This window comes from Salvelinus fontinalis, chromosome 14 (assembly GCF_029448725.1).
Source record: "Salvelinus fontinalis isolate EN_2023a chromosome 14, ASM2944872v1, whole genome shotgun sequence".
NCBI lineage: Eukaryota > Metazoa > Chordata > Actinopteri > Salmoniformes > Salmonidae > Salvelinus > Salvelinus fontinalis.
Genome location: NC_074678.1, coordinates 9,371,348 through 9,395,751, shown reverse-complemented (window position 1 = coordinate 9,395,751; position 24,404 = coordinate 9,371,348). Strand labels below are relative to the sequence as shown.

The 24,404-nt window shown below is 43.6% G+C and overlaps 1 protein-coding gene across 2 annotated transcripts in view; it reads left to right on the top strand.

Annotated features, from left to right (window-relative positions):
- The window catches only part of LOC129869467 (ras-related protein Rab-6B), a 139,361-nt gene that overhangs the window by 80,225 nt on the left and 34,732 nt on the right, over positions 1-24,404 (top strand). For both annotated transcript variants that reach the window (XM_055943919.1, XM_055943917.1), the window contains exon 6: positions 6,879-6,972. In XM_055943919.1, coding sequence (XP_055799894.1) covers positions 6,879-6,972 — 94 coding nt within the window. The remainder of the gene's footprint in view (positions 1-6,878; positions 6,973-24,404) is intronic.

The window sequence follows — 24,404 nt, the reverse complement described above, 5'->3', positions numbered from 1 at the left end:
GTATTCTGTAAATACTGCCAGGTGGTAGTATACTGTAAATACTGTAAATACTGTCAGGTGGTAGTATTCTGTAAATACTGCCAGGTGGTAGTATTCTGTAAATACTGCCAGGTGGTAGTATACTGTAAATACTGCCAGGTGGTAGTATTCTGTAAATACTGCCAGGTGGTAGTATACTGTAAATACTGCCAGGTGGTAGCATACTGTAAATACTGTAAATACTGCCAGGTGGTAGTATACTGTAAATACTGCCAGGTGGTAGTATACTGTAAATACTGTAAATACTGCCAGGTAGTAGTATTCTGTAAATACTGCCAGGTGGTAGTATACTGTAAATACTGCCAGGTGGTAGTATTCTGTAAATACTGCCAGGTGGTAGTATACTGTAAATACTGCCAGGTGGCAGTATACTGTAAATACTACCAGGTGGTAGTATTCTGTGAATACTGTAAATACTGCCAGGTGGTAGTATTCTGTAAATACTGCCAGGTGGTAGTATTCTGTAAATACTGCCAGGTGGTAGTATACTGTAAATACTGCCAGGTGGTAGTATTCTGTATAAACTGCCAGGTGGTAGTATTCTGTAAATACTGCCAGGTGGTAGTATACTGTAAATACTGCCAGGTGGTAGTATTCTGTAAATACTGCCAGGTGGTAGTATACTGTAAATACTGCCAGGTGGCAGTATACTGTAAATACTACCAGGTGGTAGTATTCTGTAAATACTGTAAATACTGCCAGGTGGTAGTATTCTGTAAATACTGTAAATACTGCCAGGTCTTAGTATTCTGTAAATACTGCCAGGTGGTAGTATACTGTAAATACTGCCAGGTGGTAGTATTCTGTAAATACTGCCAGGTGGTAGTATACTGTAAATACTGCCAGGTGGTAGCATACTGTAAATACTGTAAATACTGTAAATACTGCCAGGTGGTAGTATACTGTAAATACTGCCAGGTGGTAGTATACTGTAAATACTGTAAATACTGCCAGGTGGTAGTATTCTGTAAATACTGCCAGGTGGTAGTATACTGTAAATACTGTAAATACTGTCAGGTGGTAGTATTCTGTAAATACTGCCAGGTGGTAGTATTCTGTAAATACTGCCAGGTGGTAGTATACTGTAAATACTGCCAGGTGGTAGTATTCTGTAAATACTGCCAGGTGGTAGTATACTGTAAATACTGCCAGGTGGTAGCATACTGTAAATACTGTAAATACTGCCAGGTGGTAGTATACTGTAAATACTGCCAGGTGGTAGTATACTGTAAATACTGTAAATACTGCCAGGTAGTAGTATTCTGTAAATACTGCCAGGTGGTAGTATACTGTAAATACTGCCAGGTGGTAGTATTCTGTAAATACTGCCAGGTGGTAGTATACTGTAAATACTGCCAGGTGGCAGTATACTGTAAATACTACCAGGTGGTAGTATTCTGTGAATACTGTAAATACTGCCAGGTGGTAGTATTCTGTAAATACTGCCAGGTGGTAGTATTCTGTAAATACTGCCAGGTGGTAGTATACTGTAAATACTGCCAGGTGGTAGTATTCTGTATAAACTGCCAGGTGGTAATATTCTGTAAATACTGCCAGGTGGTAGTATACTGTAAATACTGCCAGGTGGTAGTATTCTGTAAATACTGCCAGGTGGTAGTATACTGTAAATACTGCCAGGTGGCAGTATACTGTAAATACTACCAGGTGGTAGTATTCTGTAAATACTGTAAATACTGCCAGGTGGTAGTATTCTGTAAATACTGTAAATACTGCCAGGTCTTAGTATTCTGTAAATACTGTAAATACTGCCAGATGGTAGTATTCTGTAAATACTGCCAGGTGGTAGTATACTGTAAATACTGCCAGGTGGTAGTATTCTGTAAATACTGCCAGGTGGTAGTATACTGTAAATACTGCCAGGTGGTAGTATTCTGTAAATACTGCCAGGTGGTAGTATACTGTAAATACTGCCAGGTGGTACTATTCTGTAAATACTGCCAGGTGGTAGTATTCTGTAAATACTGTAAATACTGCCAGGTCTTAGTATTCTGTAAATACTGCCAGGTGGTAGTATTCTGTAAATACTGCCAGGTGGTAGTATACTGTAAATACTGCCAGGTGGTAGTATTCTGTAAATACTACCAGGTGGTAGTATACTGTAAATACTGCCAGGTGGTAGTATTCTGTAAATACTGCCAGGTGGTAGTATACTCTAAATACTGCCAGGTGGTAGTGTTCTGTAAATACTGCCAGGTGGTAGTATACTCTAAATACTGCCAGGTGGTAGTATACTGTAAATACTGCCAGGTGGTAGTATACAGCCCCAGAGTTGTGGTGGTTCTGGCGTTCACTTCTTACTGAAGATGTTTTTCTCATTTCCTTTGAGTCTATTCGTCAGATAAATATCTAGGACAGAATATCCCCCCCGTGCGTTTCTTAAAGCTGACACGTTATTTCTTCTCATCTTTAATAGTACTGTTTGATTGAAGTTATATTTTACTGGGTAGAAGCATCTATTTTTTTGGGGGGGGGGGGCTGGCTGGTCTGTGAACACAGTTGGTTTAACTACCAGGCTGGTCTGTGATTGTAACACCGTTGGTTTAACTACCAGGCTGGTCTGTGATTGTAACACCGTTGGTTTAACTACCAGGCTGGTCTGTGTTTGTAACACAGTTGGTTTAACTACCAGGCTGGTCTGTGTTGGTAACACAGTTGGTTTAACTACCAGGCTGGTCTGTGTTGGTAACACAGTTGGTTTAACTACCAGGCTGGTCTGTGTTGGTAACACAGTTGGTTTAACTACCAGGCTGGTCTGTGTTGGTAACACCGTTGGTTTAACTACCAGGCTGGTCTGTGTTGGTAACACAGTTGGTTTAACTACCAGGCTGGTCTGTGATTGTAACACAGTTGGTTTAACTACCAGGCTGGTCTGTGATTGTAACACAGTTGGTTTAACTACCAGGCTGGTCTGTGATTGTAACACAGTTGGTTTCACTACCAGGCTGGTCTGTGATTGTAACACCGTTGATTTAACTACCAGGCTGGTCTGTGATTGTAACAGTTGGTTTAACTACCAGGCTGGTCTGTGTTGGTAACACAGTTGGTTTCACTACCAGGCTGGTCTGTGTTGGTAACACAGTTGGTTTCACTACCATGCTGGTCTGTGTTGGTAACACAGTTGGTTTAACTACCAGGCTGGTCTGTGTTGGTAACACAGTTGGTTTAACTACCAGGCTGGTCTGTGTTGGTAACACAGTTGGTTTAACTACCAGGCTGGTCTGTGATTGTAACACAGTTGGTTTCACTACCAGGCTGGTCTGTGATTGTAACACCGTTGGTTTAACTACCAGGCTGGTCTGTGATTGTAACAGTTGGTTTAACTACCAGGCTGGTCTGTGTTGGTAACACAGTTGGTTTCACTACCAGGCTGGTCTGTGATTGTAACACAGTTGGTTTAACTACCAGGCTGGTCTGTGATTGTAACAGTTGGTTTAACTACCAGGCTGCTCTGTGATTGTAACAGTTGGTTTTACTACCAGGCTGGTCTGTGATTGTAACACAGTTCAAATCAAATCAAATGTTATTGGTCACATACACATATTTAGCAGATGTTATTGCGGGTGTAGCGAAATGCTTATGTTTCTAGCTCCAACAGTGCAGTAATATCTAACAATTCACAACAATACACACAAATCTAAAAACAAATTAATGAAATTGAGAAATATATAAATATTAGGATGAGCAATGTCAGAGTGACATTGACTAAAATACAATATATACATATGAAATTAATAAAACAGTATGTAAACATTATTAAAGTGACCAGCGATTCCATGTCTATGTACATAGATAGGGCAGCAGCCTCTAAGGTGCAGGGTTGAGTAACATTATTAAAGTGACCAGTGATTCCATGTCTATGTACATAGGGCAGCAGCCTCTAAGGTGGAGGGTGGAGTAACATTATTAAAGTGACCAGTGATTCCATGTCTATGTACATAGGGCAGCAGCCTCTAAGGTGCAGGGTTGAGTAACCGGGTGGTAGCTGGCTAGTGATGGCTATTTAACAGTCTGATGGCCTTGAGATAGAAGCTGTTTTTCAGTCTCTCGGTCCCAGCTTTGATGCACCTGTACTGACCTCGCCTTCTGGATGATAGCGGGGTGAACAGGCAGTGGCTCGGTTGGATGATGTCCTTGATGAACTTTATGGCCTTCCTGTGACATCGGGTGGTGTAGGTGTCCTGGAGGGCAGGCAGTGCGACCCCGGTGATGCGTCGGGCAGACCGCACCACCCTCTGGAGAGCCCTGTGGTTGCGGGTTGCCGTACCAGTTGGTTTATCTACCAGGCTGGTCTGTGTTGGTAACACAGTTGGTTTAACTACCAGGCTGGTCTGTGTTGGTAACACCGTTGGTTTATCTACCAGGCTGGTCTGTGTTGGTAACACCGTTGGTTTCACTACCAGGCTGGTCTGTGATAGTTAAACCAACGGTGTTACAACCAGGCTGGTCTGTGATTGTAACACAGTTGGTTTAACTACCAGGCTGGTCTGTGCAGTCAGCAGGATGTTATAGTCTCTGTCTAGATACACTTGACCGTATACTATGAACCCTTGAGGGATTGCTAATGTTAATGCTTTCAACCCACACATTAAACCAAGCTAGCTAACCAAGCTAGCTAACCAAGCTAGCTAACCAAGCTAGCTAACCAAGCTAGCTAACCAAGCTAGCTAACCAAGCTAGCTAACCAAGCTAGCTAACCAAGCTAGCTAACCTAAAACCCACGAAGAAGAGATCAACTTCAAACTTCATGGATTACTGCTATTCTACTTGACGTATTTCTGCTATTCTATTTCTGCTATTCTACTTGACGTATTTCTGCTATTCTATTTCTGCTATTCTACTTGACGTATTTCTGCTATTCTATTTCTGCTATTCTACTTGACGTATTTCTGCTATTCTATTTCTGCTATTCTACTTGACGTATTTCTGCTATTCTATTTCTGCTATTCTACTTGACGTATTTCTGCTATTCTATTTCTGCTCTTCTACTTGACGTATTTCTGCTATTCTATTTCTGCTATTCTACTTGACGTATTTCTGCTATTCTATTTCTGCTATTCTACTTGACGTATTTCTGCTATTCTATTTCTGCTCTTCTACTTGACGTATTTCTGCTATTCTATTTCTGCTCTTCTACTTGACGTATTTCTGCTATTCTATTTATGCTCTTCTACTTGACGTATTTCTGCTATTCTATTTATGCTCTTCTACTTGACGTATTTCTGCTATTCTATTTCTGCTATTCTACTTGACGTATTTCTGCTATTCTATTTCTGCTATTCTACTTGACGTATTTCTGCTATTCTATTTCTGCTCTTCTACTTGACGTATTTCTGCTATTCTATTTCTGCTCTTCTACTTGACGTATTTCTGCTATTCTATTTATGCTCTTCTACTTGACGTATTTCTGCTATTCTATTTCTGCTGTTCTACTTGACGTATTTCTGCTATTCTATTTCTGCTGTTCTACTTGACGTATTTCTGCTATTCTATTTCTGCTGTTCTACTTGACGTATTAGGTTATCTTTTGACGGGGCCGTTGCACATGAATCAACATTTGAAAAACAGATTTACATCCCTACATTCTGTCACCTGGCGTTTTCCGTTTCTCCCCATCCCTCAGGACTAATTCATCAGAGTCGTAGTAATAGGCAGCAATTCATTCATTTTCTCAGGCCACAAAACAATGAATCGGCGTCATCACCGGTACTGCTCAGTGAGTGGATGAACCGTGTGGCAGATTGTTGGTTTCTGTATTCTGTAGATGACACTACTTCCCCATTGGGCACAAACTGGTCGAATCAAGATTACTTCCACATCATTTCAACAAAACGACTGCAATGTGATGACATTGAATCAATGTGGAAAACGGATTTGATTTATAAAAAAGTCATACTTTTTTTTTTCATGCAACTTTTAACCCAAATCCAGTGAGATGGTACATTTTTTTGGGGGGGGGGGGGGGGATTTCAAATTCAATTCACGTTATTTGACAACTTAAATCAAATGTAAAGCAAAACTAGACATTATACTGGCGTCCGTTCCCAGTGGGTATCTACTGTAGAAAACCTCCTTACCCAGTGGGTATCAACTGTAGAAAACCTCCTTACCCAGTGAGTCTCTACTGTAGAAAACCTCCTTACCCAGTGAATCTCTACAGTAGAAATACTCCTTACCCAGTGGGTATCTACTGTAGAAAACCTCCTTACCCAGTGAGTCTCTACTGTAGAAAACCTCCTTACCCAGTGGGTCTCTACTGTAGAAAACCTCCTTACCCAGTGAGTCTCTACTGTAGAAAACCTCCTTACCCAGTGGGTCTCTACTGTAGAAAACCTCCTTACCCAGTGAGTCTCTACTGTAGAAAACCTCTTTACCCAGTGGGTCTCTACTGTAGAAAACCTCCTTACCCAGTGAGTCTCTACTGTAGAAAACCTCCTTACCCAGTGAGTCTCTACTGTAGAAAACCTCCTTACCCAGTGAGTCTCTACTGTAGAAAATCTCCTTACCCAGTGAGTCTCTACTGTAGAAAACCTCCTTACCCAGTGAGTCTCTACTGTAGAAAACCTCCTTACCCAGTGGGTCTCTACTGTAGAAAACCTCTGTTCCCAGTGAGTCTCTACTGTAGAAAACCTCCTTACCCAGTGAGTCTCTACTGTAGAAAACCTCCTTACCCAGTGGGTCTCTACTGTAGAAAACCTCTGTTCCCAGTGAGTCTCTACTGTAGAAAACCTCCTTACCCAGTGGGTATCAATCGATCACATTTTTGTCGTTTAATGTCATAAGGATGTTTGATAACTGAACCTAATATTTCTCCCTCTCAGGCAGATCACCATAGAGGAAGGAGAACAGCGGGCCAAGGAGCTCAGCGTCATGTTTATTGAGACCAGCGCCAAGACGGGCTACAACGTCAAACAGGTTAGTGTTTATAGAGACCAGCTACAACGTCAAACAGGTTAGTGTTTATTGAGACTAGCGTCAAGACAGGCTACAACGTCAAACAGGTTAGTGTTTATTGAGACCAGCGCCAAGACGGGCTACAACGTCAAACAGGTTAGTGTTTATTGAGACCAGCGCCAAGACGGGCTACAACGTCAAACAGGTTAGTGTTTATAGAGACCAGCTACAACGTCAAACAGGTTAGTGTTTATTGAGACCAGCGCCGAGACGGGCTACAACGTCAAACATATTAGTGTTTATTGAGACCAGCGTCAAGACAGGCTACAACGTCAAACAGGTTAGTGTTTATTGAGACTAGCGTCAAGAGACTCACTGGGAACAGAGGTTTTCTAGAGGTTTTCTACAGAGGTTTTCTACAGTAGAGACCCACTGGGTAAAGACGGGCTACAACGTCAAACAGGTTAGTGTTTATTGAGACCAGCGTCAAGACGGGCTACAACGTCAAACAGGTTAGTGTTTATTGAGACTAGCGTCAAGACAGGCTACAACGTCAAACAGGTTAGTGTTTATAGAGACCAGCGTCAAGACAGGCTACAACGTCAAACAGGTTAGTGTTTATTGAGACCAGCGCCAAGACGGGCTACAACGTCAAACAGGTTAGTGTTTATTGAGACCAGCGTCAAGACGGGCTACAACGTCAAACAGGTTAGTGTTTATTGAGACTAGCGTCAAGACAGGCTACAACGTCAAACAGGTTAGTGTTTATAGAGACCAGCGTCAAGACAGGCTACAACGTCAAACAGGTTAGTGTTTATTGAGACCAGCTACAACGTCAAACATGTTAGTGTTTATTGAGACCAGCTACAACGTGAAACAGGTTAGTGTTTATTGAGACCAGCGTCAAGACAGGCTACAACGTCAAACAGGTTAGTGTTTATTGAGACTAGCGTCAAGACAGGCTACAACGTCAAACAGGTTAGTGTTTATTGAGACCAGCGTCAAGACAGGCTACAACGTCAAACAGGTTAGTGTTTATTGAGACCAGCTACAACGTCAAACATGTTAGTGTTTATAGAGACCAGCTACAACGTCAAACAGGTTAGTGTTTATTGAGACCAGCTACAACGTGAAACAGGTTAGTGTTTATTGAGACCAGCGTCAAGACAGGCTACAACGTCAAACAGGTTAGTGTTTATTGAGACCAGCGTCAAGACAGGCTACAACGTCAAACAGGTTAGTGTTTATTGAGACTAGCGTCAAGACAGGCTACAACGTCAAACAGGTTAGTGTTTATTGAGACCAGCTACAACGTGAAACAGGTTAGTGTTTATTGAGACCAGCGTCAAGACAGGCTACAACGTCAAACAGGTTAGTGTTTATTGAGACCAGCGTCAAGACAGGCTACAACGTGAAACAGGTTAGTGTTTATTGAGACCAGCGTCAAGACAGGCTACAACGTCAAACAGGTTAGTGTTTATTGAGACCAGCGTCAAGACAGGCTACAACGTCAAACAGCCATCTCTCTGTGTTATAGTGTAGTATCTCATATAGGACTGGCCATCTCTCCTTGTTATAGTGTAGTATCTCATATAGGACTGGCCATCTCTCTGTGTTATAGTGTAGTATCTCATATAGGACTGGCCATCTCTCCTTGTTATAGTGTATTATCTCATATAGGACTGGCCATCTCTCTGTGTTATAGTGTAGTATCTCATATAGGACTGGCCATCTCTCTGTGTTATAGTGTAGTATCTCATATAGGACTGGCCATCTCTCTGTGTTATAGTGTAGTATCTCATATAGGACTGGCCATCTCTCTGTGTTATAGTGTAGTATCTCATATAGGACTGGCCATCTCTCCTTGTTATAGTGTATTATCTCATATAGGACTGGCCATCTCTCTGTGTTATAGTGTATTATCTCATATAGGACTGGCCATCTCTCCTTGTTATAGTATAGTATTATCTCATATAGGACTGGCCATCTCTCTGTGTTATAGTGTAGTATCTCATATAGGACTGGCCATCTCTCCTTGTTATAGTGTATTATCTCATATAGGACTGGCCATCTCTCTGTGTTATAGTGTAGTATCTCATATAGGACTGGCCATCTCTCCTTGTTATAGTGTATTATCTCATATAGGACTGGCCATCTCTCCTTGTTATAGTGTATTATCTCATATAGGACTGGCCATCTCTCTGTGTTATAGTGTAGTATCTCATATAGGACTGGCCATCTCTCTGTGTTATAGTGTAGTATCTCATATAGGACTGGCCATCTCTCCTTGTTATAGTATAGTATTATCTCATATAGGACTGACCATCTCTCCTTGTTATAGTGTAGTATCTCATATAGGACTGGCCATCTCTCCTTGTTATAGTGTATTATCTCATATAGGACTGGCCATCTCTCCTTGTTATAGTATAGTATTATCTCATATAGGACTGGCCATCTCTCTGTGTTATAGTGTAGTATCTCATATAGGACTGGCCATCTCTCCTTGTTATAGTATAGTATTATCTCATATAGGACTGACCATCTCTCCTTGTTATAGTGTAGTATCTCATATAGGACTGGCCATCTCTCCTTGTTATAGTGTATTATCCCATATAGGACTGGCCATCTCTCCTTGTTATAGTGTAGTATCTCATATAGGACTGGCCATCTCTCCTTGTTATAGTGTATTATCTCATATAGGACTGGCCATCTCTCCTTGTTATGGTGTATTATCTCATATAGGACTGGCCATCTCTCGTTGTTATAGTATAGTATTATCTCATATAGGACTGGCCATCTCTCCTTGTTATAGTGTATTATCTCATATAGGACTGGCCATCTCTCCTTGTTATAGTGTAGTATCTCATATAGGACTGGCCATCTCTCCTTGTTATAGTGTATTATCTCATATAGGACTGGCCATCTCTCCTTGTTATAGTGTATTATCTCATATAGGACTGGCCATCTCTCCTTGTTATAGTGTAGTATCTCATATAGGACTGGCCATCTCTCCTTGTTATAGTGTATTATCTCATATAGGACTGGCCATCTCTCCTTGTTATAGCATAGTATTATCTCATATAGGACTGGCCATCTCTCCTTGTTATAGTGTATTATCTCATATAGGACTGGCCATCTCTCCTTGTTATAGTGTATTATCTCATATAGGACGGGCCATCTCTCCTTGTTATAGCATAGTATTATCTCATATAGGACTGGCCATCTCTCCTTGTTATAGTATAGTATTATCTCATATAGGACTGGCCATCTCTCCTTATTATAGTGTATTATCTCATATAGGACTGGCCATCTCTCCATGTTATTGTGTATTATCTCATATAGGACTGGCCATCTCTCCTTGTTATAGTGTATTATCTCATATAGGACTGGCCATCTCTCCATTTTATAGTGTATTATCTCATATAGGACTGGCCATCTCTCCTTGTTATAGTGTATTATCCCATATAGTACTGGCCATCTCTCCTTGTTATAGTATAGTAATATCTCATATAGGACTGGCCATCTCTCCTTGTTATAGTATAGTATTATCTCATATAGGACTGGCCATCTCTCCTTGTTATAGTGTATTATCTCATATAGGACTGGCCATCTCTCCTTGTTATAGTGTATTATCTCATATAGGACTGGCCATCTCTCCTTGTTATAGTATAGTATTATCTCATATAGGACTGGCCATCTCTCCTTGTTATAGTATAGTATTATCTCATATAGGACTGGCCATCTCTCCTTGTTATAGTGTATTATCTCATATAGGACTGGCCATCTCTCCTTGTTATAGTGTATTATCTCATATAGGACTGGCCATCTCTCCTTGTTATAGTGTATTATCTCATATAGGACTGGCCATCTCTCCTTGTTATAGTGTAAAAAGAAAAGCTGAAATGTCTTCAGTCAATAAGTGTTTAACCTCTTTGTTATGTTAAGGAGTCTAAATAATGTCAGGAGTAAAAATGTGCTTAACAAGTCACATAATAAGTTGCATGAACTCTCTCTGTGTCCAATAATTGTGCTTTATATGATTTTTGAATGACTACCTGATCTCTGCACCCCACACATACAATTATCTGTAAGGTCCCTCAGTGTAGCAGTGGATTTCAAACACAAAGACCAGGGAGATTTTCCAATGTCTCGCAAAGAAGGGCACCGATTGGTAAAAATGAAGAAGAAAAGCAGACAATGAATATCCCTTTGAGCATGGTGAAGTTATTAATTACACTCTGGATGGTGTATCAATACACCCAGTCACTACAAAGATGCAGGCGTCCTTCCTAACTCAGTTGCCGGAGAAGAAGGAAACCACTCAGGGATTTCACCATGAGGGCCAATGGTGACTTTAAAACAGTTACAGAGTTTAATGGTTGTGATAGGAGAAAACTGAGGATGTGTCAACAACATTGTAGTTACTCTGCCATACTAACCTAAATGACAGAGTGAAAAGAAGAAACCCTGTATAGAATATAAATATTACAAATATTTCATCCTGTTTGCAACTGTCATGCCCTCTGGGTTCTCTATGGTGTTGTAGGTCAGGGCATGACTATGGGGTTTTCTAGTCTTTAATTTCTATGTTGGAGTGTGACTATGGGGTTTTCTAGTCTTTAATTTCTATGTTGGAGTGTGAGTATGGTGACTATGGGGTTTTCTAGTCTTTAATTTCTATGTTGGAGTGTAAGTATGGTGACTATGGGGTTTTCTAGTCTTTAATTTCTATGTTGGAGTGTGAGTATGGTGACTATGGGGTTTTCTAGTCTTTAATGTCTATGTTGGAGTGTGAGTATGGTGACTATGGGGTATTCTAGTCTTTAATTTCTATGTTGGAGTGTGAGTATGGTGACTATGGGGTTTTCTAGTCTTTAATTTCTATGTTGGAGTGTGAGTATGGTGACTATGGGGTTTTCTAGTCTTTAATTTCTATGTTGGAGTGTGAGTATGGTGACTATGGGGTTTTCTAGTCTTTAATTTCTATGTTGGAGTGTGAGTATGGTGACAATGGGGTTTTCTAGTCTTTAATTTCTATGTTGGAGTGTGACTATGGGGTTTTCTAGTCTTTAATTTCTATGTTGGAGTGTGAGTATGGTGACTATGGGGTTTTCTAGTCTTTAATTTCTATGTTGGAGTGTGACTATGGGGTTTTCTAGTCTTTAATTTCTATGTTGGAGTGTGAGTATGGTGACTATGGGGTTTTCTAGTCTTTAATTTCTATGTTGGAGTGTGACTATGGGGTTTTCTAGTCTTTAATTTCTATGTTGGAGTGTGAGTATGGTGACTATGGGGTTTTCTAGTCTTTAATTTCTATGTTGGAGTGTGACTATGGGGTTTTCTAGTCTTTAATTTCTATGTTGGAGTGTGAGTATGGTGACTATGGGGTTTTCTAGTCTTTAATTTCTATGTTGGAGTGTGACTATGGGGTTTTCTAGTCTTTAATTTCTATGTTGGAGTGTGAGTATGGTGACTATGGGGTTTTCTAGTCTTTAATTTCTATGTTGGAGTGTGACTATGGGGTTTTCTAGTCTTTAATTTCTATGTTGGAGTGTGAGTATGGGGTTTTCTAGTCTTTAATTTCTATGTTGGAGTGTGACTATGGGGTTTTCTAGTCTTTAATTTCTATGTTGGAGTGTGACTATGGGGTTTTCTAGTCTTTAATTTCTATGTTGGAGTGTGACTATGGGGTTTTCTAGTCTTTAATTTCTATGTTGGAGTGTGAGTATGGGGTTTTCTAGTCTTTAATTTCTATGTTGGAGTGTGACTATGGGGTTTTCTAGTCTTTAATTTCTATGTTGGAGTGTGAGTATGGTGACTATGGGGTTTTCTAGTCTTTAATTTCTATGTTGGAGTGTGACTATGGGGTTTTCTAGTCTTTAATTTCTATGTTGGAGTGTGAGTATGGGGTTTTCTAGTCTTTAATTTCTATGTTGGAGTGTGACTATGGGGTTTTCTAGTCTTTAATTTCTATGTTGGAGTGTGAGTATGGGGTTTTCTAGTCTTTAATTTCTATGTTGGAGTGTGACTATGGGGTTTTCTAGTCTTTAATTTCTATGTTGGAGTGTGAGTATGGGGTTTTCTAGTCTTTAATTTCTATGTTGGAGTGTGACTATGGGGTTTTCTAGTCTTTAATTTCTATGTTGGAGTGTGAGTATGGGGTTTTCTAGTCTTTAATTTCTATGTTGGAGTGTGACTATGGGGTTTTCTAGTCTTTAATTTCTATGTTGGAGTGTGAGTATGGGGTTTTCTAGTCTTTAATTTCTATGTTGGAGTGTGAGTATGGGGTTTTCTAGTCTTTAATTTCTATGTTGGAGTGTGACTATGGGGTTTTCTAGTCTTTAATTTCTATGTTGGAGTGTGAGTATGGTGACTATGGGGTTTTCTAGTCTTTAATTTCTATGTTGGAGTGTAAGTATGGTTCCCAATTGGAGGCATCTGATGGTCGTTGCCTCTAATTGGGGATCATACTTATTGTGGTCCGTTTCCCACCTGCCTTGTGGGATATTGTTTGTGTTTAGTGGGATGTGCGCTACGAGCCGCACGTTTGTTTATTTATTTGTTGTTTGAAGTTTCACCTCAATAAATATGTGGAACTCTACTCACGCTGCGCTTTGGTCCACTCATTTAAACGACGGACGTGACAGCAACAAGACACTAAAGAAACACTGCAAAAAATGTGACAAAGAAAATTAACTTTATGTCCTGAATACAAAACGGTATGTTTAGATCAAATCTACCACAACACATCACCAAGTACCACTCTTCATATGTTCAAGCATGGTGGTGGCTGTATCATGTGATGGGTATGCTTGTCATCGACAAGGACTAGGCAGTTTTTTTGGATAAAATCCTAGAGGTACTCGGAAAACCTGGTTCAGTCTGCTTTTCAACAGACAAATTCACCTTTCAGCAGGACAAGAACTTAAAACAGAAGGGAAAATCTACACTGGAGTTGCTTTCCAAGACGACATTGAATGTTCCTGAGTGGCCTAGTTACAGTTTTGACTAACACAGAACAAAGATATAAACGCTACATGATTAATCATCATGATCATTACACAGGTGCACCTTGTGCTGGGGACAATAAAAGGCCATGTAAAGTGTTGGTCCCGTGTTTCATGAGCTGAAATAAAAGCTGTCAGAGATTTTCCATTCCCATAAAAAAAACGTATTCCTCTCAAATGTTGGGCACACATTTGTTTGCATCCCTGTTAGTGAGCATTTCTCCTTTGCCAAGATACTCCATCCACCTGACAGGTGTGGCATATCAAGAAGCTGATTAATCATCATGATCATTACACAGGTGCACCTTGTGCTGGGGACAATAAAAGGCCACTCTAAAATGTGCAGTTTTGTCACACAATACAATGCCACAGATGTCAGAAGTTTTGAGGAAGCGTGCAATTGGCATGCTGACTGCAGGATTGTTCACCAGAGCTGTTGCCAGATAATTGAATGTTAATTTCTCTACCATAAACCGCCTACAGTGTCATTTTAGAGAATTTGACAGTATGTCCAACTGGCCTCACAACCGCAGACCATGTTTATGGCGTTGTGTGGGTGAGGGGTATGCTAACGTCAGCGTTGTGAACAGAGTGCCCCGTGGTGGCGGTGGAGTTATGGTATGGGCAGGCATAAGCTACGGACAACGAACACAATTGCCTTTTATTGATGGCAATTTGAATGCACAGAGATACCCGTGACGAGATCCTGAGGTCCGTTGTCGTGCCATTCATCCACCTCCATCACCTCATGTTTCAGCATGATAATGCACGGCCCCATGTCGCAAGAACATGTACACAATTCCTGGAAGCTGAAAATGTCCCAGTTCTTCTATGGCCTGCATACTCACCAGACACGTCACCCATTGAGCATGTTTGGGATGCTCTGGATCAACGTGTACGACAGCGTGTTCCAGTTGCCACCAATATCCAGCAACTTCACACAACCATTGAAGAGGAGTGGAACAACATTCCACAGCCTGATGAAGGAGATGTGTTGCTCTACATGGAGGTAAATGGTGGTCCCACCAGAAACTGACTGGTTCTGATCCACACCCCTACTTTCTGTTTAAGGTACAGTATATCTGTGACCAATATAATCTTATCTGTATTCCCAGTCATGTGAAATCCATAGATTAGGACCTAATGAATTTATTTAAATTGTCTGATTTCCTTTATATGAAATGTAACTCAGTAAAATATTTGATGTTGTGTTTTTATTTTTTATTCAGTATAAAAGACCTTGAAAATCTATGGCAAGACTTGAAAATGGCTGTCTAGCAATGATCAACCACAAACTTGACAGAGCTTGAAGAATTTAAAATAATAATTTGTAAAGCTCTTAGAGACGTACCCAGAAAGACTCACAGCTGTAATCACTGCCAAAGGTGATTCTAACATGTATTGGATGTTGTGAATACTTGTGTAAATTAGATATTTCTGTATTTCATTTTCAGAAAATTTGCAAACATTTCTAAAAACAGGTTTTCACTTTGTCATTATGGGGTATTGTGTGTAGATGGGTGAGAATAATTGTTTTGTATCCATTTTGAATTCAGTCTGTAACACAACAACATGTTGAATAAGTCAAGGGGTACGAAGACTTTCTGAAGACACTATATGTCTTATCACACAAGGAATGTCCCACACCTTAATATGACATTTAGTATTGACACGTTTTAGGAAAAATAAATCTGTTAATTCATAGTAACTTGCAAAAGAAAGCCACAAAAAGGCCTTTCAATGCATTCCACCAGGCCCATTCTGCTTTACTTCAGGACCACTGTACACTAATGGAACAGATGACCAGAGCACCACTGATAAAATACACATAATCCTGTTTCTAACCACTGTTGTGTTAACGCTGCCTGCTCGGCCATGGCATAGCAGCCCAGACCATTGTAAACACATACTATTCATACCAGGCAAGCGGCTCATTTCAGCTGCTGAACTCTTTATAACCATTCTGATTAAATCTAATATCTGTCATTCAGGAGGTTTAGTGAATAGCTGTATTACAGAAATACTTAACCTGTTTTTTTGTTGTTGAATGTTTCGTTTTTACTAGAATGCCAAAACGTCGAGAGAGAGGGGGGAGAGAGACATTGAGAAGGCGAGAGAGAGAGAAACATTGAGAGAGTGAGAGAGCGAGAGAGAAACATTGAGAGAGAAAGAGAGAGAGATCGTTACAACACTGTATATGTACATATGACATTTGTTGTGTCTTTATTGTTTTGGAACTTCTATGAGTGTAATGTTTACTGTTCATTTTTATTGTTTATTTCACGTTTGTATATTATCTACTCCACTTCCTTTGGCAATGTTAACATATGTTTCCCATGCCAATAAAGCCCCTTGAATTGAATTGAATTGAGAGAGAGAGACAGTGAGACAGACACAGAGAGAGAAACACAAAGAAAGAAAAAGATTGAGAGAGAACAAGAGAGAGAGATAGAAAGATCGAGAGACAGGTTCAACATTTGAGAAGAACCAAAATTGAATAACCATTTATCATTTGAGAGGTATTACATGTTGTACTCCTACCCACATTAGAGGATAGTTTATGGACCTGTTTGTCTTAGGGCTCCTAGTCTAATGGCTGCCTCTCCCTAGTCTAATGGCTGCCTCTGCCTAGTCTAATGGCTGCCTCTCCCTAGTCTAATGGCTGCCTCTGCCTAGTCTAATGGCTGCCTCTCCCTGGCTGCCTCTCCCTAGTCTAATGGCTGCCTCTGCCTAGTCTAATGGCTGCCTCTGCCTAGTCTAATGGCTGCCTCTCCCTGGCTGCCTCTCCCTGACTGCCTCTCCCTAGTCTAATGGCTGCCTCTCCCTGGCTGCCTCTCCCTAGTCTAATGGCTGCCTCTCCCTGGCTACCTCTCCCTGGCTGCCTCTCCCTGGCTGCCTCTCCCTGGCTGCCTCTCCCTGGCTGCCTCTCCCTCCCTGCCTCTCCCTAGTCTAATGGCTGCCTCTCCCTGGCTACCTCTCCCTGGCTGCCTCTCCCTGGCTGCCTCTCCCTGGCTGCCTCTCCCTGGCTGTCTCTCCATGGCTGCCTCTCCCTAGTCTAATGGCTGCCTCTCCCTGGCTACCTCTCCCTGGCTACCTCTCCCTGGCTGCCTCTCCCTGGCTGCCTCTCCCTGGCTGCCTCTCCCTGGCTGCCTCTCCCTGGCTGCCTCTCCCTGGCTACCTCTCCCTGGCTGCCTCTCCCTGGCTGCCTCTCCCTGGCTGCCTCTCCCTGGCTGTCTCTCCATGGCTGCCTCTCCCTAGTCTAATGGCTGCCTCTCCCTGGCTGCCTCTCCCTGGCTACCTCTCCCTGGCTACCTCTCCCTGGCTGCCTCTCCCTGGCTGCCTCTCCCTGGCTGCCTCTCCCTGGCTGCCTCTCCCTGGCTGCCTCTCCCTGGCTGCCTCTCCCTAGTCTAATGGCTGCCTCTCCCTGGCTACCTCTCCCTGGCTGCCTCTCCCTGGCTGCCTCTCCCTGGCTGCCTCTCCCTGGCTGCCTCTCCCTGGCTACCTCTCCCTGGCTGCCTCTCCCTGGCTACCTCTCCCTGGCTGCCTCTCCCTGGCTGCCTCTCCCTGGCTGCCTCTCCCTGGCTGCCTCTCCCTGGCTGCCTCTCCCTAGTCTAATGGCTGCCTCTCCCTGGTCCATACATTCATGTCCAGCCCCCTGTGTGTTTAATCATCCAGAATAAAAGCAGCCAGGTCTTGGGTATGTCTGTGCTGTTTGCCACCGTTAGGAGCCAGGGAACAGGGCCCAGGGAATAGCGATGAGTGTGTTACTGGGTAACGTTATACTGCCCCTAGTCTCAATTGGCACCCTAGTCCGTTTATAGTGCACTAGTTTTGACCAGGAGCCGTAGGTGCACTATGCAGAGAATAGGGTATCATTTAGGAAATAGACTCAGGTGGCTTCTAGGAGGAATTGACCAATAACGCCTCAGATAACGCCTCAGATAACGCCTCATATAACTCCTCATACAACGCCTCATACAACGCCTCAGACAACGCCTCATACAACGCCTCATACAACGCCTCATATAACGCCTCATACAACGCCTCATACAACGCCTCATATAACGCCTCATATAACGCCGCAGATAACGCCTCAGATAACGCCTCATATAACGCCTCATATAACGCCGCAGATAACGCCTCATATAACGCCTCATACAACGCCTCATATAACGCAGCGGATAACGCCGCAGATAACGCCTCGGATAACGTCCCGGATAACGCCTCATATAACGCCGCAGATAACGCCGCGGATAACGTCCCGGATAACGCCTCATATAACGCCGCAGATAACGCCGCAGATAACGCCGCAGATAACGCCGCAGATAACGCCTCAGATAACGCCGCAGATAACGCCTCAGATAACGTCCCGGGTAACGCCGCGGATAACGCCGCAGATAACGCCTCATATAACGCCGCAGATAACGCCGCGGATAACGCCGCAGATAACGCCTCGGATAACGCCTCATACAACGCCCCAGATAACGCCCCAGATAACGCCCCAGATAACACCTCAGATAACGCCCCAGATAACGCCTCATACAACGCCTCAGATAACGCCTCAGATAACGCCTCAGATAACGCCCCAGATAACGCCTCAGATAACGCCCCAGATAACGCCTCAGATAACGCCTCATATAACGCCGCGGATAACGTCCCGGATAACGCCTCAGATAACGCCTCATACAACGCCTCAGATAACGCCGCGGATAACGTCCCGGATAACGCCTCAGATAACGCCTCAGATAACGCCTCAGATAACGCCCCAGATAACGCCTCAGATAACGCCCCAGATAACGCCTCAGATAACGCCTCATATAACGCCGCGGATAACGTCCCGGATAACGCCTCAGATAACGCCTCAGATAACGCCTCAGATAACGCCCCAGATAACGCCTCAGATAACGCCTCATATAACGCCGCGGATAACGTCCCGGATAACGCCTCAGATAACGCCTCAGATAACGCCTCAGATAACGCCTCATACAACGCCTCAGATAACGCCGCGGATAACGTCCCGGATAACGCCTCATACAACGCCTCAGATAACGCCTCAGATAACGCCTCAGATAACGCCTCAGATAACGCCTCATATAACGCCTCATATAACGCCTCAGATAACGCCTCAGATAACGCCTCAGACAACGCCTCAGACAACGCCTCAGATAACGCCCCAGATAACGCCCCAGATAACGCCTCATACAACGCCTCATACAACGCCTCATACAACGCCTCAGATAACGCCCCAGATAACGCCTCAGATAACGCCCCAGATAACGCCTCATACAACGCCTCAGACAACGCCTCAGAAAACGCCTCAGACAACGCCTCATACAACGCCTCAGATAACGCCTCAGATAACGCCTCAGACAACGCTTCAGATAACGCCTCAGATAACGCCTCATACAACGCCTCAGATAACGCCTCAGACAACGCCTCAGATAACGCCTCAGATAACGCCTCAGATAACGCCTCAGATAACGCCTCAGATAACGCCCCAGATAACGCCCCAGACAACGCCTCAGATAACGCTTCAGATAACGCCTCAGATAACGCCCCATACAACGCCTCAGACAACGCCTCAGACAACGCCTCATACAACGCCTCATACAACGCCTCAGATAACGCCTCAGATAACGCCTCAGATAACGCCTCAGATAACGCCTCAGACAACGCCTCAGATAACGCTTCAGATAACGCCTCAGATAACGCCCCATACAACGCCCCATACAACGCCCCATACAACGCCTCAGATAACGCCTCAGATAACGCCTCAGATAACGCCTCAGATAACGCTTCAGATAACGCTTCAGATAACGCCTCAGATAACGCCTCAGACAACGCCTCAGATAACGCTTCAGATAACGCCTCAGACAACGCCTCAGACAACGCCTCAGATAACGCCTCAGATAACGCTTCAGATAACGCTTCAGATAACGCCTCAGACAACGCCTCAGATAACGCCTCAGATAACGCCTCAGATAACGCCTCAGATAACGCCTCAGATAACGCCTCAGATAACGCCTCAGATAACGCCTCAGATAACGCTTCAGATAACGCCTCAGACAACGCCTCAGACAACGCCTCAGATAACGCCTCATACAACGCCTCATACAACGCCTCAGATAACGCCCCAGATAACGCCTCAGATAACGCCCCAGATAACGCCTCATACAACGCCTCAGACAACGCCTCAGAAAACGCCTCAGACAACGCCTCATACAACGCCTCAGATAACGCCTCAGATAACGCCTCAGACAACGCTTCAGATAACGCCTCAGATAACGCCTCATACAACGCCTCAGATAACGCCTCAGACAACGCCTCAGATAACGCCTCAGATAACGCCTCAGATAACGCCTCAGATAACGCCTCAGATAACGCCCCAGATAACGCCCCAGACAACGCCTCAGATAACGCTTCAGATAACGCCTCAGATAACGCCCCATACAACGCCTCAGACAACGCCTCAGACAACGCCTCATACAACGCCTCATACAACGCCTCAGATAACGCCTCAGATAACGCCTCAGATAACGCCTCAGATAACGCCTCAGACAACGCCTCAGATAACGCTTCAGATAACGCCTCAGATAACGCCCCATACAACGCCTCAGATAACGCCTCAGATAACGCCTCAGATAACGCCTCAGATAACGCCTCAGATAACGCCTCAGATAACGCTTCAGATAACGCTTCAGATAACGCCTCAGATAACGCCTCAGACAACGCCTCAGATAACGCTTCAGATAACGCCTCAGACAACGCCTCAGACAACGCCTCAGATAACGCCTCAGATAACGCTTCAGATAACGCTTCAGATAACGCCTCAGACAACGCCTCAGATAACGCCTCAGATAACGCCTCAGATAACGCCTCAGATAACGCCTCAGATAACGCCTCAGATAACGCCTCAGATAACGCCTCAGATAACGCTTCAGATAACGCCTCAGACAACGCCTCAGACAACGCCTCAGATAACGCTTCAGATAACGCTTCAGATAACGCCTCAGACAACGCCTCAGACAACGCCTCAGATAACGCTTCAGATAACGCCTCAGATAACGCCTCAGATAACGCCTCAGATAACGCCTCAGACAACGCCTCAGATAACGCTTCAGATAACGCCTCAGATAACGCCCCATACAACGCCTCAGATAACGCCTCATACAACGCCTCAGATAACGCCTCAGATAACGCCTCAGATAACGCCTCAGATAACGCCCCAGATAACGCCTCAGATAACGCCCCAGATAACGCCCCAGATAACGCCCCAGATAACGCCCCAGATAACGCCCCAGATAACGCCTCAGACAACGCCTCAGACAACGCCTCAGACAACGCCTCATACAACGCCTCATACAACGCCTCAGATAACGCCTCAGATAACGCCTCAGATAACGCCTCAGATAACGCCTCAGACAACGCCTCAGACAACGCCTCAGATAACGCCTCAGATAACGCCTCAGATAACGCCTCAGATAACGCCCCATACAACGCCTCAGATAACGCCTCAGATAACGCCTCAGATAACGCCTCGGATAACGCCCCAGATAACGCCTCAGATAACGCCTCAGATAACGCCTCAGATAACGCCCCAGATAACGCCTCAGATAACGCCCCAGATAACGCCTCAGATAACGCCCCAGATAACGCCCCAGATAACGCCTCAGATAACGCCCCAGATAACGCCCCAGATAACGCCTCAGATAACGCCTCATACAAATTCAACATTAGACCAGGGAATCAAGACCCAGCGAGTTCTGCAAGTTATTAAAAAAATGGGGGGTTAACCTAATTTGGTGGAGACCCGAGGAGTAAACAGGTTTTGGGTAACTCATGTTTTTATGCTTTAACACTGAAGTTAGGTAAGTCGGGAAGCTTGTGTAGTAGGTCTTTGTAAACAAAAAGGGAATAGTGAAGTGATCTACAGGACTTTAATGAGGATCAGACAACCTTTTGATACAGGAAGCAGTGATGAGTATTAAAACTGTCACCTGTGATAAAGCGAAGGGCCCTATGGTAGACGGCATTGAAAAGTTTAAGAGTAGTTGCTGCTGCATTCTGGGAAATAGTGTCACCATTGTCAGGAAAGTTGACTGTACAATCTGCTTCCTGCTTTTTAGGGAGAGACGAGATCTATTTTTAAAAAAGGAACCCACTTTAAATCTGAGCATCAGTATATTTTTAATTCTTGTCAATCTAAATTCCCAGATATTTATAGGCGGGAACCCGATCGATGGGAGAACCATTCAATTAATAAATATGTAGTCCATCTGAAAATGTTTTGCGAGAATTAGAGAATAACTTGAATTTAATCAAGTTTCAGAAGCTTTATGCTTTAAAAATGGCCACCAAAGAAACAAGAGGCCAAATAAATAATATCTTCATCCAGACTAAGTGGATTTATAGCTGCTTTTATGCTTTTTAAATGACAGACAAAACAAATAATGATGAATAGAGCTGTATGCTTTCTTGTGTCATGCTTTTATCTAATATTTCTTGTCCAGGTCCATGAAGGTCAAATGAGGATATGTTTTGATAGATTGCTTGTAGGAACAACAGCTAAAATCTCTTCAAACCAAAAAACACATTAAATGACCGCCCTGACATTTGTTTCGGTGACACTCCTTTAGATGCATCATAACTGGCTTTTATGGGGCCTGGTCAAAAGTAGTGCACTACTCCCCTATAGGGCCTGGTCAAAAGTAGTGCACTACTACCCTATAGGGCCTGGTCAAAAGTAGTGCACTACTACCCTATAGGGCCTGGTCAAAAGTAGTGCACTACTACCCTATAGGGCCTGGTCAAAAGTAGTGCACTACTACCATATAGGGCCTGGTCAAAAGTAGTGCACTACTACCCTATAGGGCCTGGTCAAAAGTAGTGCACTATTACCCTATAGGGCCTGGTCAACAGTAGTGCACTACTACCCTATAGGGCCTGGTCAACAGTAGTGCACTACTACCCTATAGGGCCTGGTCAAAAGTAGTGCAATACTCCCCTATAGGGCCTGGTCAACAGTAGTGCACTATCCCCTATATGGCCTGGTCTAAAGTTGTGCACTATAAAGGAAATTGCCATTTGGGACAGCAGAACTTGTTGTAACCTTTAGTAGCTCTGCAGGGACCCTGATCCTGTCTGATGGTCTTCCCTAGTGGGGAACACTATAGTAACAAGCTGAGAGACCAGCCTCTGGGAAGTCATTGAGTATAATGATCCTGTCTGATGGTCTTCCCTAGTGGGGAACACTATCGTAACAAGCTGAGAGACCAGCCTCTGGGAAGTCATTGAGTATAATGATCCTGTCTGATGGTCTTCCCTAGTGGGGAACACTATAGTAACACGCTGAGAGACCAGCCTCTGGGAAGTCATTGAGTATGATGATCCTGTCTGATGGTCTTCCCTAGTGGGGAACACTATAGTAACACGCTGAGAGACCAGCCTCTGGGAAGTCATTGAGTATGATGATCCTGTCTGATGGTCTTCCCTAGTGGGGAACACTATAGTAACACGCTGAGAGACCAGCCTCTGGGAAGTCATTGAGTATGATGATCCTGTCTGATGGTCTTCCCTAGTGGGGAACACTATAGTAACACGCTGAGAGACCAGCCTCTGGGAAGTCATTGAGTATGATGATCCTGTCTGATGGTCTTCCCTAGTGGGGAACACTATAGTAACACGCTGAGAGACCAGCCTCTGGGAAGTCATTGAGTATAATGATCCTGTCTGATGGTCTTCCCTAGTGGGGAACACTATAGTAACACGCTGAGAGACCAGCCTCTGGGAAGTCATTGAGTATGATGATCCTGTCTGATGGTCTTCCCTAGTGGGGAACACTATAGTAACACGCTGAGAGACCAGCCTCTGGGAAGTCATTGAGTATAATGATCCTGTCTGATGGTCTTCCCTAGTGGGGAACACTATAATAACAAGTTGTAAATGTAATGTAAATGTAAATGTAATGTAATGTAAATGTAAGTTAAGAGACCAGTCTCTGGGAAGTCATTGAGGAACTCTAATGATCCATCCCTCTTCCTCCTGTACTATGAGAGATCACAGATGTACTATAATTGACTTGGAATGTAATGAGGGCAGTAGTCCCCAGAATGGCACCACAGATTAAGTAGTGTGACCGAAAGGGTATGTCAAGCTGACTATCAACAGTGTGACTGACTGACTGTGTTACTGACTGTGTGACTGACTGACTGACTGACTGACTGACTGTGTTACTGACTGTGTTACTGACTGACTGTGTGAGTGTGTTACTGACTGACTGTGTGAGTGTGTTACTGACTGACTGTCATACTGACTGACTGTGTGAGTGTGTTACTGACTGACTGACTGACTGTGTGAGTGTGTTACTGACTGACTGACTGACTGTGTGAGTGTGTTACTGACTGACTGTGTGACTGTGTTACTGACTGACTGTGTGAGTGTGTTACT